Below are 19,618 nucleotides of genomic sequence, written 5' to 3' on the forward strand. Positions count from 1 at the left end.
GAGTAGTCTTTAATGTCCAGCTATATACATTGTCCAGTCTATATTGACTCTATTGACAACAAGCTATTGGGTCATGTGATGCGAGTCTACAGAAAATAAAAATGTCTGCGCCCATAATCTAAAAAATAAACAGATAAACAAGGTAATTTCCACAATTCTGGATTCTTTGAGTTGACAATCTGTCATAAAAATCCAGTTAATGTAGTCATTTGACTCAGGTAAACAATTTCAATTAATATTTTGTATTGTAAACCTCGCCTTATAGGTCCTCTATATTTTTAAAGGCACAACAATTGCCAAATTTTATTATCGGCACTGAATGACTGACTTGTTCAGTTTGCTGATGATGTTATTGTTAATGGTTTTAAATACTCAAATAAATAGTAAGCAATTTGTTGTTTAATCCGTCAAATAAAGTGCCCGTGCCACCAAAGTAGTCACAATGAGTAATGACTCATTGCCGTTCTGAATTCTGAAACTAAATTTTTAATGACCAATCATTTATTATGGTAGTACGACATTTCGGTCCGGCGACTCAGTTTGATAATGGTTCGGACTAACTTGAGCACCTTTCGGACTCCGTCAGGTGTCTCGGATGAATAAATAAATGACTGTTTTATATTAGTAATAGCTGGGTTTTTTTTATCTATCAGACTATTGCAATAACCGCTAGTAAAAGATTGAAAACAAATTCAGACCGCTAATAAAAGATTAACACTAGTTGTCTTTTGTTTTGTTTAATCAGCGACTATTGAACTTAACAATAAAATATCTTTGAAAATTTGTGTACATGTATATTAAGTAATACGTCATTGTTTTTCATTTATCAAATAGTAAACAAGCTTGATTGACCGATCGATACTAATAAAGTTTTATATAATTGTGAAGGCCTAAATGTATTTTACGTGAAACAGATTAATTTCAATCAACACATGTCGGCAATTATCGATGATTGACAACTCACGTGTTTCCGCATCCACCAAAGAATCGGAAGGTATCTTTGCACATACCACAATAACATCCGGATTATGGGTTAATCAGCTTTAATTATCCTTTGATCTTTAATTATCATTTCTAATATTTTCCGAAAAGACTTTTCTTTGTAGGCACTAATTTATCGATTTGTACTGTCCTCTATGGCAAGCTTGTCGAGGAATGCATGTCAATGTGCAGCTTACAGATTATCGTTAAAAATTTCTAGGGACGTGTAAAAACAGTGCAGGTCATGTAAATATTTGCTTTTGTTTTCATGTAGGTCATTTTCAAATAAATTTATCAGCATATTAATTCTGTTTAAAAGCTATATTAGTTTTACGGGAAACTGATTATCAAAGAACCGTAAGTGCAATTTTAATGTTTCATCTTTTGGTGAGGCCTTTTGATAACCATGTGTTTCATGTTAATATTTTCTTTCGTGTCTTGAATTGGCCTATTTCAAATAAATTCATCAGCTACTTTTTCATATTAAATATACAAACATAGTACAGATATAAAGAAATAAAACATTTTTTTGTAAACATTCAACTTTGTAAATATTGCCATTCCTTTAGATCCACGTGCTGTACTTGCTGGCGAACGGTAAATTTTACCTGCATGTTATCTTTACAAAATCGTCCTACCAACTTTTACATGCACAGACACGCCAATGTGTAGACTACATGGGGTATCAGTTTTTAATCCAATCCAAATGACTATATTCCTGCACCACTGACAATAGGAACCATGCCGAAAAATCGCAATGAACGGTCTCAGCACTGGGATTGAACATGGGACCTCCAGCCAGGTTAATACGGCTGAGCCAATGTCTTACTGAGCCACAGTTAATCCTATGGCATGCTCTTTTCAAAGATTGTTCAAATTGCCTTTTATATTTGCATACATAAAGTCTTCTATTTAATAAAAAATGTTTGGAATCTCTTATATTGATACTTTCAAAAACATAATAATAAAAATAGTAAAAAGTACATGTTCAATTTTTCAGATTAATAAAACAAAACAGAATCTTCAATAGTTGTCATTCTTCAAAATGGCACTTGGAAGTGATGTACGAGATATACTGGATCTGGAAACACCAGATAAAGATCCTGTAACAAAGGAATCGCTTATGAATGATTCTAAGAAGGTAATTTGTTTGTGTAAATTCAAAATTTGCATCCTGTTAGAAATGATTTTAGTTATTTAAAAACTTCATTATTGTAGTGCGTGTAATAAAAGACTTACTCCTGTTCTTGTATTCTATGTTTGTAGAAAAAAGCTAGAAAATCAGATATTAATTCTAAAAGACCAGAAGGAATGCACAGAGAATTATGGGGTTTATTATGGACAGACAATAAGTAAGTATTTGTAAAGTTATATTTATAGCACAGCTTTCTTGAGTTAACAGGTTTAAACATTGAGGCCGTAGGCTGAGATGTTAAACCTTTTAATGAATAAAGCGTGCTATAAATGACTTGTAACATTGACACCTGCTCAAGATGCTTGTTGTTATTGAACAGAAACCCATCCCACTTCTCTATATGATTTCTATTAAAACTAGTGTAAACCAGCAAAAGAGTGCAATAACATTGAACATGTCTAGTTATTGCTCGGTTAAGCTCCACCCAATCTACTAGAGGGAAAACAATCTGCTTATTCAACGAAAAAAACAAAGGAAGATTTCCTGTCCATGTTACAGGCTGATTTATATTATGATTGTTGGTTTTTTGTTCTGAAAATATGATTCAAATAGAATGCATGACAGTAGTTTGTCCTGTCAAAATAATTTGACTTTCTGGAATATATTAGCTGTTTCATTACAACAATACTTTCACTAAAAAGTAATACTAATTTCTATAGTTAGCATCTTCTGCTCAGGTTAAGCTGATTTGATTTAATTCGATTGTTTGATGCTTTATAAAAAGATGCATGTCATTAATGGGTGTCATCTATTTTCTTTTGGATTGAGGCGTTGGACATCATCCTCAATGTTGGCTTGTTGAATTGATTATCAATTGTATCTGTATAATAACATCGTTTCGTTTAATTAAAGTATTTTATTTCAGAGATTCTCCACCTCTAGTACCATCAGATAATAGTCAAGGTTATAAACAGATGAAAGCTAAAATAGGTAGTAGTAAAGTTAGACCCTGGAAGTGGATGCCGTTTACCAATCCTGCTAGAAAGGTATCAAATTATTTATCTCAGGCCGGTAAAAGGAATATAAAAGAGGGATTTCTGGACATGTATCTTATCACAAAACCCTCTTTTTTTTTCAAATCAAATCCATAGCAATAGTTTCTCTGTTATTAATATTTTTTTCACAAAATTGCATCATTTACTTTGTAGATCTTCAGTCTGGTGCTAGAATTAGGGTGTACATCAAAAATTATTACATCTTCCAAAAGTATGAAGATTTGTATAAACAATAAGCTTATACTTAATTTTGTATCTTTGTTTGTTCACATAGGATGGTACTATATTTTATCACTATAGAAGAGTTGCTGATGAAGGAAAAGATTATCCGTTCTCAAGATTTAATAAGGTAAAGAATGGTAGTTTGAAATAAAATGTTTAAGCAAAACTGTAACTCATTTATCAGACAACATTTCAGAAAAGCATGTACTGGTAACATCTCATCTTCAATAATATACATGTACTAATACTTATTTTTTTAAGTCATACATTGTCAAATATCAAAACTTGGTTGTATCTAGAATTTATACTAATTATATTTATTATGTTGTTTTTATTGGTAGACTGTAGATGTTCCAGCCTATACAGATTTAGAATATCAACAACATTTACATGATGATAACTGGACTCGACTAGAAACTGATACTTTGTTTGATTTATGTAAACGATTTGATTTACGTTTTATTGTAATACAAGATAAATGGGATCGAGAGAAGTATAAAGAAAGAAGCGTAGAGGATCTAAAAGAGAGATACTATAATGTTTGTAATACTCTTAAAAAGGTAATTATTTGATTAATGTGAACTGGAAAGTCAGATACAGAGGGTGTTTTGGATAAGAGAGATACTGTAATGTTTGTAATACTACTTTTTTGATGTATTTACAACTGATGTAAACATGTAAATTCAGACAATGTTTTGGAAAACTCAATGATAGAAAGTCTTAGATTAGAACAGTTAAGATCTAACAGTTAATTTACAGTACTCCCAGGAATTTAAACAGATGAAACATAATTAACCTGTGTCAAAAGTTTAAAATTTGAAATGGACAAATTTTATATAAATTTGTGTTGTAAGACATTGATATATTTTAAATATTAAAATTATAGGTGAGAGCTCCACCAGGAACTGAACCCAAAATAAAAGTTTTTGATGCTGAACATGAAAGAAGAAGAAAAGCTCAGCTTACTAAATTATTTGAAAGAACACCAGAACAGGTATAATATACAAGATTCAATTTACACTTCATTTATGATCTTATTTTGTGTTTTTCCATTTGATATTAACTGGGTGTATTGGGAACGCCACTTTTTATAGACTTCCTGTGGCCCCAACCCCACCAGCAATGTATGAGCGTCTGTATATTTTTTCTACAAATTGCATACATGGAATTTTTTAAGACCCTCTTTAATACTAGAATTCAATGTTCCAATATCCCCTTAAAAAAGTAATGTTTTCTACAGAATGTCAACAAAAACATTCAAAAATGAATTATTCCCAAAAGAAATTGGCAGTGACATCTTGAATTGAAATTGGCAACATATATTCAGGAAAAAAGTATTTGTTACTTTCGCTTAAAATTTGCTCAATCCAGATGAATTATTTCTTGCTTTTTAGACACTTTTGTGTTTAATTTTAGCTTTGCATGATTATTACTTGAATAGTATGTTATTTTTCATTCTCTGGACAATGTATTGAAATGTACAGTAGTCCAAAAAGTTTAAAAGACTAAAACAATTAATTATTTTATTTACGTTAGGTTGAAGAAGAAGATAATTTGATAGCAGAGTTGAAGAAAATAGAACTTCGAAAGAAAGAAAGAGAAAAGAAGACACAGGATCTTCAGAAATTGATAACTGCTGCCGATAGTAATATAGATTCTAGACGTACAGATAGAAAAATTACAAAGAAGAAACTTCCACCACAAAAAACCAAAGAAGGACTGGTAACAAATTTTCAAAACCTTTTCGTGTTAACACCGAGTTATGATATTGTATGAATAGTATATTGTACAAATATATCCACCTTTCATCCATTTGGATATGAAACTTTCAATGTTATTCTTTCTTTTATTTTAGTCTAATCCTGAAACTTGTGGTATTAAGTTCCCCGATTTCAAACAGTCTGGTGTCTCATTAAGAAGTCAAAGAGTAAGTATCTTTGTCATTAACAAACCCCATTGTCTGTCTGCCCATCACACTTTTTGAGACACAATAACTCTCCTTCTAATTGAGCTATAATGTTCAAACTTGATGTAGATGTTTATTAGGTCGATGCCTTGATGGAGTTTAAAGAGTTTAGGGTAAGCAGAGATAAGCAATTTGATTGTTTGATGCTTTGGGACACAATAACTTCAGTTCTAATTTAGTGAGAGTGATCAAACTTGGTGTATAGTTTCATCACATCAATACCTTGACTAAATTTGATGATCGAGACTTTGAAACACAATAACTCTCGTTCTAATTGAGGTAGAATGTTCAAACTTGGTGTAGGCGTTCATTAGGTGAATGCCTTGATGGAGTTCAATGATGAACATTGTCTGCTTACGGTAAGCGGAGATAAGCAATTTGATTGGTTGATGGTTTTGGGCACAATAACATTGGTTATAATTAAGTGAAAGCTCCGAAATTCCGAGTATAGATTCATTATATTATATTGACTAAGTTTGATGAGAATTTTCTGCTTAGGCTAAGGAGCGATAAGCAATTTGATTGGACAAGACATTAGAACATAACAACTATGCTTTTAACTGAGGTAGAATGTTGAAACTTGATGTTGATGTTCATTAGGTGAATGTCTTGACTGAGTTCAATAATTAACATTTCCCACTAAAGATAAGCAGAGCTAAGCAATTTCTTTGACTTTGAATCTATCTGATAGAGAGTGATGCAACTTAGTGTATAGTTTATAATCAGTTTGATTGCTCGATACTTTTGAAAAAGATACATGTGCAATTAATTAATATGTGTCATCTATTTATTTCGGGATTTCGGCGTGGGCCATCAGCCTCGCTGTTGGCTTGTTATAACATATTATTATGTTAGATAATACTATTTATTAATCAATAAAGTATGCTTTTATGTATTTTAGATGAAATTACCAGCATCTATTGGTCAGAAAAAGATGAAAGCCATTGAACAAGTTCTAGAAGAATTATCTATTGGTAGGTTCCTCATGTATTTAATTTTCTCAGTAATAAAAAAAAGACCCTTCAAATAATATGTAAAAAATCAGAAATAGGCTTAATAATAGAACTTGCAACAATTTCTAGTTTCACTTTTAGACAATCTATCATTTGACATTCAGCTTTTCTAGTGACAGTGGATTATTTTAGCTGTTTTAATTTTTATATGCCCACATTTTCATGTATCCAAATAAATATAAAGAGAGAGGAATCCAAAACCATTTGAATAACATAAACTTAGATGGGATCCAAGTCAAAATAAACTTGATACTGCGACACCAGTAGTAGGAGTGGTTAAAAACAAAGTCATGGGTATCACAAAACCATCTTTTATAGCATCTCATCATGAGTATCACAAAACCATCTTCTATAGCATCTAGAGATCTAGAGATGCTATAAAAGATGGTTTTGTAATACCCATGACTTTTTAACCACATTGTCATGTAGACGTACGATGTCGTCACCCCTGTCCGTCCAGACTTCCACAATTTTTTTTGTGGACACTCTACAGGTCACAATTTTTATCCGATTTTCATGAAACTTGAAATATAAGTATATTTCCCAAAGATCTCAGTTTTGTTCGATATTGGCATGTATCGGATCATAATTTCATGGATTATGGCCCCTGATTGTACGAAACATCACGTTTTTAGCTTGTGGACATTCTAGAGGTCACAATTTTCATCTGATTTTGATGAAACTTGAAATGCATGTTTAAAACCCAAAGATCTTGGTTCCTTTCGATATTCGTACATATCAGATCACAACTTACTGAGTGATGGCCCCAGATTGTACGAAAAATCCTGTTTTTAGATTGTGGTCCCTCTAGTGGTCACAATTTTTATCTGATTTAAAAAAAAACCGTTCAAATATATTAAAGTTACACCATAATGTCAGATGGATTTGAATTTCGTGAAATTTTAAGCTTGTTCTCTATCCATCTCTTGCAAAATGTGGCCTGAAAGTTATTAACTTTCTGGTATCTTCAGAAATTCTGATTCAATATTACTACTAACACTAACTATTAAATATATACCATAATTTTTCCAGAGTTCAATCCAATGCCATGTGAAGAGATAGTACAGAATTTTAATGAATTACGTCAGGATATAGTACTATTGTATGAGTTGAAGTTAGCTCTAGCTAATTGTGAATATGAACAGCAAACAATGAAACACAGATATGATACTCTGCGTGGTATAAAGGTAAGTATATTTGCGATGGAGATGATTAATGTATTCATTTGTCATTGTTAAATTTGACCCATTCTCCCATTCAACTTTTCTTTCCTTGTCCTCTTTTGTTGTCACTGAGTAGTATTAATGGCAAATGGTTTCTAGCATTTCAGTCATAATGCTATAAAACTATTAGTTAATGGGTTAAATGCAACCTATTGTATGTCGCATTAATGTTTTCTAACATTTGAACAAGGGTTGTATTACCTGAAACATTGTGATTAAAACACCACTCTATTCTAATTAGTCTGTTTGTTTGTACTTATGTGGAAGTTTTTAAATTATCTATTCTCTGACATAAAATACAGAACAGAGTAGATCAGTGGCATTGCGAAACATAACATCTCTCTTTAAAAATACAATAATCAACAGAGATTAATAGATGATGGGCTAATCAATCAAAGTCATTGATAACTTTACAATGATGTTGTTATCTGGTAAATGTCTTACTTATTGGTTAAATACAAGAAGTCACTCATTAATTTCAGGTTTGTAGTTAATTATAAATTATACAAATACAGGTGACATGTAGGCCTATATTTTGATGTATTACTTCCCTGATATGCCTGAATTCTACCTTTAATCAAGCAATTTATATTTTAGACTGAGGTGAATATGGATGTGACACCGTCATCTTTACCATCAACACCAATACCTGGAGAGACCAGTGTTTCTTTATTAAGTGGAACACCAATAGGAGTTAGTTCTACACCCAATACACCTCTAATACAGGTGACAGAATCACAAGATGATTCACCAACATTAAAGAAAGGAGGAGAAGCTGTAGATGTTGTAGGCAACGCTGATTCTCTTACTACACCTAATGTACGTAATAAACAATTAAATTGTAGCAGATTTTTGTCTTCACTCAGAAAAGAAATGATTTTTCCACTCAAATGGAAGGTTTTACTTGCCCCAACTATCTGTCCTTCACACTTTTTGGGATATAATAACTCTTGTTTTAATTAGTATATGCATTTATTAGATTTACATTCCTTGACTGAGGTCTAATAAGCATGCTTTGGGACACGATAACTTCCATTCTATTTCTAATTAAGTGACAGTGATGAAACTCAATGTATAGTTTCATTGCATCAGTACCAGTACTTTTTGATTTTAATGAGACTGGTGAAACTTGGTGTTTGATCAGTACCATGACTCAGATTGATCATGAGCATTTTCTGCTTGCCAAATAGAGATTTCAATTTGATTTATATTCTCTGTAGTTTTGTAGTCTATGGTTCTCTGTTACCTGTCTATGCCAACCCTGTCTGTGATTCTGTATTATTACTAATAGATTGTATACCTTTGTTGCCCAATTTGATCGACCAACTAAATCTATACTCTACATTTGATATGTTTGTTTCGGTAATCTATTATCACCTTACATAATAATTTTATCCAATATTTCAAACGTTATACAGAATATATAATAGTAAGAGGTAGTTTGCCACATGAATTTTTAAGATGGTGCTCTGCAGGATTTGTTGATGACTTTTTGGCTGGTGGGCATATAAGTGGGAGTGATAAGTCCATGTCTATGTTTGCAATAAATAATTTTACTTTTCTGTATTTTCAGAGAAAAAGGAAAGCTGCTATAGAACAAAGTAACTTGTTAAAGAAGATAAAACAGAAATCCTAAATCTATTGTTGTTGTTATATCATGTTGTATATCATCATATCATTATGTATATAAAATCATCATCATATAATTACTTTGTTCTGTATTTGTTGTCACTATGCCTGCTGAAATTCCTGTCAGTGCCAACAATAGCATCAGACTCAGCAATAATTCATCTGTTTTATTTTATCTTTGCTTGATAATGACTAGAGACGCCTAGTCGAAACGTGGCTCAGTAATAAGCAGTAATTGTATTCCATAGAATTGTGACCTGTATATTATTTATCAGTAAAACAAAGTCAACTGTATTAAGATAAAACTTCATATCAAAATTTTAGATCACTGAGGATCAAATAAGCCAGGTTTTGAAAGATCCCTGTAATTGACCTGATTAAGTGTGAATGTTGGAATTAATCAACCGAAGCAGTTTTGAAAAAAAATGTTTAAAAGAAGGGTTTCCGATTATACTTCTAATCATTGATTATAAAGATTGAAACAAACTGGACCTCTTTGATTTGGGTCAAAAATAAAATAATTGAGTTTTAAATTAAATCATATACTCAGCCAAATTAAAAACTTGACATTCAGGATTTTTGGGACTAGATTTTTAATATTTGGTTTGAGGCAACTATTTTAGTGTTATGTTGTGCACAGACGACCTTGACATCAACAGAAAGCAAGAATACGTCTCGCCGAAAGTCCTTGACATTGATAACGTTCGTGATGTCACAGTACCCCCAAAATGAAATTCACAGACTTTGAGAACAATCGGAATAAAGTGTTTAGTAATGGTTGTGGCCTCCTCTAGCGTCTCGTACTGCCACACAATGTCTTCTCATGGATCTCAGAACATTAGTAAACACTACCCGAGGAAGACGTCGCCACTGCTCAGCAAGAGCATGTTGAAGGTCCTGCAAAGTCAGTGGTGGATTCACTTGCTGACGAACACGTCGACCCAGTTCATCCCAGATGTGTTCAATAGGATTAAGGTCGGGGCTAAGCGACGGCCAATCCAGGACTTGGACACCGGCATTTCTTTAAAAATTCTGGGTAGCAATTGCTGTATGGGGTCGAGCATTGTCTTGTTGAAGCGTTAGTCCAGGCCCATGTCTCTGCATAAACGGAAGAAGAACAGGTTGCAAAATCTGATCCCTGTACTGGACAGCATTTAAGTTCCCTTGGACAACAACAAGAGGAGAACGTCCATGTGCACAAAAAGAACCCCAAACCATGACGCTGCTGCCACCAAATCGGTCAACTTCTCTGACGCATACTTGAGCGTAACGTTCACCTCGTCTGCGGTACACTTGGACCCTGCCATCGGCAAATCTCAAAGTGAATCGAGATTCGACACTAAAGACAACCGATTTCCACTGTCTTTGAGTAAATCTTATGTGTCTTGTGGCCCACACAAGTCGGTTACGGCGATGAAGTGGTGTCAATATTGGTCCATTATAGGGCCTCCGAGCTCGAAGACCAGCAGCCTGCAAGCTTGTGCAGTTACCCTTCCACCAAACATCTCTCTACTTGTGGAGGTTGCAGTGACAAATCTGTTTCTAAGATGACATAATCGTATTGCTTGATCCTCCTGGAGTGACGTCACATGTGGCGCTCCCGCCCTTGGGCGGTCGGCAATAGTACCAGTTTGAAGCACTCTCATTCTAAGATTAATTATTGTCTGGCGTGAACAATTAAAGGCTCTTGCAACAGTGACCACAGACTGACCAGCATAGAGCCTACCTATAGCACGTAGACGTTCTACATTTGAAAGGCGCGGCATTTTCTAACAAATATGAAAATAACAATTTTAATTTGTTTTTCCAGTTCAAGTTACGTGTGCGTGTTCAGTTTAAGCAAACTTGCATCGATTGACCTCACGAGTTTGTGTTTGCACGTGTTTTTCAGGTTTTCTCATCTTTATGTGCTCAAAAGTCACGTGATCAACGTGACTTTACAATTTTATGAAATTAAAGGCTTCTTACTACTTACTATCGTTAGAAACACTTTAAAATTTGTTTGAGTTACCAGAAAAATTTTTTTAGTTGAAATTCATCAGTGTCAAGTTTTTAATTTGGCTGAGTATATAAAGTTTGCTTATCACTAATTGAAATAACACTTCAGATAAACCCAATTCAATTAGAGGATTAGATTGTAAATGGTGTGTTGGTCATTTATGTTCAATCTGGCAATGAAGTTTATTGGTAGATTCAGCCATCTGATCTACGAGTGGCCATATGGTTTCTATATTTATACAATGTACAAGACAAGAAGTTGACATAAAAACTATATTTTAATTTTCACATACAATAAATTATTCAACAAACCATACATATGTACGTGATATATTTTTGATACACATTTGAATCATTGTATGAAGAAACGGAGACAAGAGGAGATTATCTTTAAAGATAAAGCAACTATTATCTACAAATATTATTAACATACCAGAATAAACGTTAAATATAAAGTTAAAAGTCATACACAATCAATAGTACATAGAAAAAAAAGAAAAAAGAATTCTGGTCAAAATATAAGTCACGACTCAAATCAATTAATTCTAATTAAATTATGGACATTTTAAGTTTACAAAGGTTTTATTTGATTTCACACCACCATCTTTATCTCTCTTAGACAAAATAGTAAAAATAATTGTGCTATCTTTCTCTGTACAAGCCAGTCCATTCTTGATGAAGGTCTTATAAACTCTGGCCTGCTTAAGTATATATACATGTAATAATAGTCTTAACATTAAAATAGTACATTTCTTTTACTTTTGAAATACATGTGAACAATCTAGATTATTGTGCCTTTAAAATTTGACCTATTTACTGTATATGTAGTATTTTATTTCACTACAAAATTTTTTAATTTATAAATAGTTAAGAAATTTGACAGAAAAACTAATGTTGGTTTGTTAAGACATAACACATAGATAACCAACAGAATATTAATACAGTACATTAAAACATTAATACAATGTGATTTTAAATTCTGATGACAAAATGATAGTTCTTTCAATAGTCTGAATATATAAATATTGACACTGATACACCACAATACAAAATATATAACAAATTATTGGATATATTCATGTGTATAAAAATTATATACAAATAATTATCAACATGGAAGGGTTGCACAATCACCATAAAGTTGAACCATTTATAAGTTATATTGGCAAATTTTATGAATTAATTGTCAAATACATTTTCTGTATTCTATACTGCATTATTTTTAACACAGAATAACAACATATTTACTACAAGTAGTCCATTTGTAAGAAATAAAATATAATGCTTATTGAAGTCTGTATTTTACGTTAATGAAACATTTATTCATTTTTCTCTGTGTCTTTATGGATTTTTACAAGTTTTATCATGTATTCAGTTGATTGTCCTTCAATGTACTTTTGCTGAAGAAACTGAAACATAACATTTCCACTTATTATATAAATTCCCATTTCACTTGAACTGATTCAGTTCCACATGAGAATTAACACAATACAAAACGTTAACAAAATCATCAATATTGATGTCTATATCACCATAAATTGTGTCTTAGTTATCACACAAATGTTGAATATCAACTTGGTTGTTTTCTTTTTATTTTATGAAACACTGCACACCATTAAAATATGTCTGAAATAATTCTGCCCGTTTGACTTTTGTCAACATTTACATTTAAATATACTAGTTTGTCAGGGATACTTTTCAAATGTTGACAAATCATAACTTCTGTTTTCACAAATATCATATTCAGGATTTTGAAACATTTCCTTCTTCATATAATTTATATACCAACTGAAATAGAAAGAATTAACATTACAGGTAATAAATGACTGCTGTACATTCAAATGAAGCCGTTTAATTAAGGAAACAGAATCGAAATAAAGGTTCTGCTGACATTTGTTTTATTATATTATCTGCAGAGATTGCCTAATGTTGCAAAATTTCTTATTCATCATATATTTTATAAATACTGACTGGAATCGAACCTTTTTCTTCCTCATGTCGGAGACAAAGCTCAATAAAGTGATAACATTTTTGATATTGATTAAATATTTGATTCCATAGAATAATTTTATTCATTTTCAAAAATATATAATTTTGCATAAAATTTTACTTACACTCTTAAATTTGATGGCTAAATTCTCGACAAATTGTTCTGAAGATTTTCCTTGAGGAACGAGAGAACCTAAAGCTCTACCAGGTTTTTCACGACCATACTTTTCTTCTAAACCACGAGGTATATAATCAGTATTCACACCAACCTTCACAATAAAAGATAATTAATTTAGATTTCATTATTTTTTTTTTTAAAGTTATTATAAAAATCATGATACATATATATACAGTAACACCACATTCTACATATCTCATGTTCTGTTCATGATCTGCTCATCCTCCGAATATCAGTAGAGGATAATTTGTTCCATTATCTAATTATATGGACAAAAACATTTTAATTGGAAAACAAAGTATAGGTTAAACAGATCAAAAAAAATTTCAGTGTTTTTTTTTTTTTTATTTTTCTATATAAAAGCAGAAAACTACAGAGGATCAGGCACAGATTTCTGTGGTGTTAATATTTCATTAAAATATAGAAAACTATTTACCAATCTATTCATAGGTACATCTGTAACTAGTTCATCTTCTCTGCGACCATCACAGATTCTCATATAAAGAGATGCACCTTCTAATAACTTTATCTACAAAATACCAAATACAATATTCAATATACACACATAATGCCTGTTGTTACCTGAATTAACTTGACAATAGATAAAGGTAGATAGACACTTTTGTAAACATATCCAACAGATCTTTAGCTTTGAAGTTGGTGCACAGTGGCACACTGGTCTTAATATTAAATAAGAAAAAAAAGTAACTGAAAATTACTAAAACAAACAGACTCCACAGCAACCAAACATTGCTATTAAGTTTTGTCCTTTGAGCTTGGGGAATTAAAAAAAAAAATTATGTTTGAAGACAAAATTTTAGTAAGACATGAGAAAAGATAATTACATTTTTACTTCTAATATTTCTCTCCATCCATTCTTTACTTGGTTCTCTAGCTAGTTGTTTTAAGAACTGTTGATTAGGTGAACCTTGAAATAATGGTAGTTGAAAAGCTGATGTATAGGCATAATTCTCTTTAAATATCTGCACTACTGTCCAAGCCTGAAATTAAAAACATTTTAGACAAAAAGAATACTGAAGGTCATAGAGGGAAATCTGAAAAACTTCAGGCCACAACAATTTAGCAGTACCCCAAAATTGGGCAGAGGACTTAATGTTATTTAATCATTTATCTGAAGCAATTTACTTAGAGCCTGTTGAAAAGTGAAATAAATGCTTGAAAATGATAAAGTTTTGAAACCCCAAGTAATAAGTGGGCTTTTCCAATTGCTCTTTTTCACAGAACTAGAAATTATAAATGTGTATACATACCTGTTCTAAGAGACCATATTTATAATTTTCTTTGGAGGCAGACACAAATATTTCTTGTAAATGTATCACTGCTGTCAAGAAACGATGATAGGATCGACGGGGATAATGCTGAAATTTGAATATAATTAAAGATGATGGTTTTAATTCTACATACACTATTTTTTTCTTAATATTTAGAAGTGAAGCATTATCAATTACCATGTTGAATTAATTTTATAAGACGCACATTTTGATGGGATTATCTGTAATACTAAAGGGGTTAATTTTGTTCTATGAAAGGTGCTCTGTTTAATATATTGAAGTGGTTAAACAAATGGGTGACAACGAGCAATAGGCTAAGTAGGTATTTTGCAAGATTCTATTTTCTTAGACTAACAGACAGTTCCTACCACCATCAATTGCTGAAAGTAGGGTATTATCGTCTAGTCATCTTGTGCACAGATTAGTCCAATTAAATAGAATAATGTTGACGTAAAACGGTGCCCATATGAAACACTTACCAAAAATGGTAATTGCCTCACCCCCATATAGGTGATGCATCTATACAAGAAAGAGCGGAGTTAAATTTCTCTTCACACATCATGTGGGCTTCCTAGTGAGACATACCGTTAGCCACCGTTAGCTTACAGGCTGGGATACCGACATCATGTGGGGTTCTTAGAAGAAATAGAGACAACATGCAGTGTTCCTAGAGGGACATACCTTTAGTCGCCTTGGCTTAGGGACCTAAGGAAGATCACCATGTAGACTTAAAAAGAAGAGTGTACCGGCGCAAGACACAAGCTAGGGGAGGGAATTTATATTTAGCTTATATTTAATGGCATAGCTGTGTGTGTAGTTCCCTGTATATAACCGTTGTATTATGGATGTTATAAAGAACCAACAAAGTTTTCCAGAGTTAATTGATCATATACACAACATATATATTTAAAAACACCGTAGTGTCACATATCCAGCTAGTCCTAAGGAAGCACCCTATTGAAATTTAGATAAGTAACCCTGTTTTTTTTTAGATTTTTTAAAAACTTGTTGGGATTATTGAATGAATATTGAACTTCAGAGATGTACATCATTTTCACAGTTGTTGCACTAACCACCAAATCTGTTATTTAAGCACCCAAACATCAATAATTCACAAATTCACAACTTTTGAGTGAACCCACCTTAAAACCATCTCTCCAAGCTGGTGAAGTATTTGTACTTCTTAAATCAACAGCTTCCGTAAATACTAATTTATCATAAGTGGCATGTGGTGCTCCCTTGAGAAGAAATCAAATACATGTTATAACATATAGGAAATCAGTGTGTATCATGCTAAATAAATACACTAATACAGAAATTAATATCTTATTCAAAAGATATACGGCATCAACACACAGTTTGACAATCAAAGGCATTTATATCAGCCAATGATTAGCCGATTTGATTTGCATTCAATCAAATTTTCATTTTAACGACCATCTAACTCCAACTGATTACCTTAATCAAAAAATTTATTGACACCTATTTCCAAAGTGATTACCACAAATCACTAAATCAGCTCTAGGTGCAATCTGATGATTTGATTAGGTGATCAAGTTTGTTTTTTTCAACTATGTCCAGCCACAAGGTGCATTTAACGAACTCGTCAAGTACTTTGAAATCAACTATACTGTCATATGACATCTCCACTAAATTCAAATTGATTTGGCTTTGGCAAGTCGATAAAAAAAGCCTATAATATGCAACCATCTTGATTATTCATATATACTGTACATATATACACAAAAAGTGTAAAATATAACTTACCAGATAAAAGGCTCCTGGTGGATTAATACAGATATGTCCATGTGTGAAGTTAGACCAGGGTACATTAACAGCACTATCAATAGATATCTACAAACAAAAACATTATAATTAATAACTGTAAAATCTGATTGTAATGTCCACTTCCATCATTAAGTAACAATTCAGACAAAAAAGTGAAAAATTACAAGATGGCTATTTTCACCGGGGAGTAAAAAGGTCGTATCTGGCATATTTTAAAACAATTAACCTTTTGCTACTTCAGAATCAGTATTTTGCACATCTTTTCATCTAGTTATTGCATTTCTAAGTCAATAAAAATAGGTTTAATAGATATTGTGTCTATATTCTTTGTATGAAATATAAATATTAAGCATACCCAGAATGAAGCCCAACTTGTTTTATGATCAGTTACTTATTGGTTAGAATTACTGATAAGCATGTACTGCGTCATATCTATGAAATTCAAGCTGTGTAAAGCTATAAGTTATCAACTTTAAGCCCATTATAGTCCAATATGTAAAGATGGCAAAAATTTGTGTACGACATTTTAATTCCAGGGTTTGGTACCATGTCATATCTGTTAGCTGTGTACCCTTTTCTGCTCCATAGTAAAATCATACGTACTGTTTCCAAATTTTTATTAATAGAAAAAATCATTTATCTGCGATGTTATTATATTTTAAGTATATAAAGAAACAAACCTTGAAACCATGTTTAGGATTATACTGACATATAAAGTTAAGATCTTGTTCTAATGGTTTAGAATCTACAGTTTTGGTCAGTTGGTTCTGTAAAATTTAAAAAGGTACATTATTGATTCCTATATCTGACCACTAATTATAAATATTTTCAAAAAAAATTACCAGGTATATACTAATCTGGGTTCCAATAATTTACAAGGTGTGGTATGTTCTCTAGTTTTATGCATGTCTTTCTACTTAAAAATGAATTAAATAAATAGACAGAATTATATTTAAGACAATAATATACCTTTATATATTGTTCCATATTCTTATCACTTCTCATAAAACCTTCTTTAGCTTGAGCATGTGTAGCTACAGCATCACGAGTTGGTATTTTAGGTCGTTTCATCATGCCATGTAACATCTTATTCTCTCCTTTTAATGGTACACATTTCATGGAATAATAAACTCTATCAGAATATTTTGGCCGTGGTTGCCACAAACCCAATCTAAGCCAATCACTTTGAGGTACTTTATTTGACTGTAATTAAATAAGGTGTTTCACATAAAATTATAATTAATGACATTGAGCACAAAAACTATACAGTGCTTAACCACAATATCTGTAAGTCTTAGAAACAAATCCCTTTCTCTTTGAATAAGATACTTTATCCCCATATTGATAACGTCAGATGCAAAGTAAATCAAATTTCATTTTCCCACAAAACAAAAGAGTAATGCTTTGTCACAGACTAAGATTGTGACTTTTCAACCATAAAATGATGATGGATAATCGAAAAAGTTTGCCCAAATATTAGTATAATTTATACCTCTAATGGTTTTCCATTTGGTCCTTTAGGAACTTTAACAATTCTGACCAGTACTGATGCACAAGGTATGAGTCTAATATTAGCATTTCGTAAAGATCCTTCACTTAATGGATCAACCCCATTAGGTCCTTGACTATATAATCGTAACTGATGGGCGCCTGTATTTAATGATATCTGAAATATAAACATAGTACATCAAATTAAAGTTTTAATAATGAAAAATGTGAGAGAATCCCCTCATTGCTCAATACAGTTTGCACTATGCAGAGACAAACCTTTACCAATTTACATATCGACAATCTGTAAACACAGCTGACAAGATTAAAGGTCATATAAAAATCATATTCTGGTCCTCAGATATTCTCAAGAAGAGCTGCATTACCTGTTTTCATTTCAAAAAATAAAAACGATCTCATTAATTACCGCATGTAAATGTTTTCCCTGGGTTACAGAAAGTAACTCTACAATATGACAAGTTAAATGTAGTGCCTTTAAACGCATTAGAATTTTAGGAAGGATTGCCACCATTACACTTTTATCAAAACCTGTATTTTTTTCTCTTCCACAGATTACAAAATTCACAATCAAAAATTGAGAGACTTCATCTCCATTACCTCCATAGCATTTTTATCAACATTTGGCTGTCTTTCTGTTCCCGTTTCAACAAATATATTCATTGTAGCATAACCAACCACAGTTAACTTCTTGTAAAAACTATCAACAGTATAAATCTGTAACAAACACATTGAAACATGGGTAATTTGTTAATTTTATATTCTATGGTGAACCATAAAAATGAGAATTTTGCCATGGCTGTGACATATCAAATTACTATAAATGACTGTTAATGTCAAGCCAAGTACCTTTAATCTGACATGTCTATACCTGTATCATTCAAATAATAAGGAACTTTTTTTTCTCAATACATCACTTTAGGGAATGTGGTACACACACAGCCCTCTCCACTCACCCTCCTATCACCACACTTTCCTGTTCCATAAGTTTTTCGCCACAAGATAGAACACATAATAAACTATTTAACACATACATATGGATGAATAACTACTAATATTTTTTGATGACATTTCGAAGAGTATTCTCTCAAAGTTTTCAATTCATATGTATGTGTTATAGTTTATTTCTCTATCCAGTTAACAAATGTGTCTAAAGGATTACAGAAAATGCACCAACCTTAAGTAGAAGAGTACTTGATGGTGGTATATTTGGTTCTCTAAATTCTTCTTTATGTTCATATATAGGATTATATATATCACTGTCTAGTTTTACACTAGTTAATATATCTTTACCATATACTTCATACTTTCTATCTAATACACGACCAGCAACCTGAATTATCAAATTAAAATATTCCAATTATCTAATTACACTTTTGTTTGATAATTGATGGATATTGAACCATTGCTATCTTAAAAGTTATGCTGGGGTAATTTACTGTAAAATTATTTTCAAACAACAAACATAAACGTTTACATGTGCTTGTCCATAGCCCGATACAAACCAAAAGTAAGTTTTGGCAAATTTATAAATAAGTTTTCTGTCATAAGTATTTACAAGGTTTCTGAGTCAGAATTAATATTTTATAAAAATTACCATTGTAAAAAAGTATTATGAATCAGCATTCAGCAAGCACCACAGC

General features: G+C 31.9%; 2 protein-coding genes across 5 annotated transcripts in view; one reads left to right on the top strand and one right to left on the bottom strand.

Moving 5' to 3' along the window:
- The first annotated feature begins 19 nt into the window (after positions 1-19).
- On the top strand, positions 20-9,458 carry LOC126818264 (DNA methyltransferase 1-associated protein 1). Of its 2 annotated transcripts, none has more exons than XM_050545576.2 (13): positions 20-142; positions 1,982-2,122; positions 2,248-2,333; positions 3,042-3,162; positions 3,446-3,520; positions 3,735-3,953; positions 4,280-4,387; positions 4,930-5,115; positions 5,249-5,320; positions 6,261-6,333; positions 7,405-7,559; positions 8,193-8,414; positions 9,169-9,457. In XM_050545576.2, the coding sequence occupies exons 2-13, from the start codon at positions 2,027-2,029 to the stop codon at positions 9,229-9,231; spliced, it is 1,476 nt and encodes a 491-aa protein (XP_050401533.1). In that variant the 5' UTR covers positions 20-142; positions 1,982-2,026; the 3' UTR covers positions 9,232-9,457. The 2 variants fall into 2 exon arrangements, with proteins under 2 accessions (XP_050401533.1, XP_050401534.1); XM_050545577.2 differs by having other exon boundaries at positions 91-218; positions 9,169-9,458.
- Positions 9,459-11,481: 2,023 nt separating this feature from the next.
- Positions 11,482-19,618, bottom strand: part of LOC126818261 (uncharacterized) — a 41,883-nt gene continuing 33,746 nt past the window's right edge. For all 3 annotated transcript variants that reach the window (XM_050545573.2, XM_050545572.2, XM_050545571.2), the window contains exons 18-29: positions 19,153-19,308; positions 18,576-18,692; positions 17,962-18,135; positions 17,439-17,672; positions 17,150-17,236; positions 16,449-16,535; positions 15,824-15,919; positions 14,661-14,768; positions 14,235-14,390; positions 13,826-13,918; positions 13,337-13,480; positions 11,482-13,010 (exon numbers count right to left, since the gene is read on the bottom strand). In XM_050545573.2, the coding sequence (XP_050401530.1) occupies positions 12,966-13,010; positions 13,337-13,480; positions 13,826-13,918; positions 14,235-14,390; positions 14,661-14,768; positions 15,824-15,919; positions 16,449-16,535; positions 17,150-17,236; positions 17,439-17,672; positions 17,962-18,135; positions 18,576-18,692; positions 19,153-19,308 (1,497 nt within the window). In that variant the 3' untranslated portion in view covers positions 11,482-12,965. The remainder of the gene's footprint in view (positions 13,011-13,336; positions 13,481-13,825; positions 13,919-14,234; positions 14,391-14,660; positions 14,769-15,823; positions 15,920-16,448; positions 16,536-17,149; positions 17,237-17,438; positions 17,673-17,961; positions 18,136-18,575; positions 18,693-19,152; positions 19,309-19,618) is intronic.

The sequence above is a fragment of the Patella vulgata genome, chromosome 4 (assembly GCF_932274485.2).
Source record: "Patella vulgata chromosome 4, xgPatVulg1.2, whole genome shotgun sequence".
Lineage (NCBI taxonomy): Eukaryota > Metazoa > Mollusca > Gastropoda > Patellidae > Patella > Patella vulgata.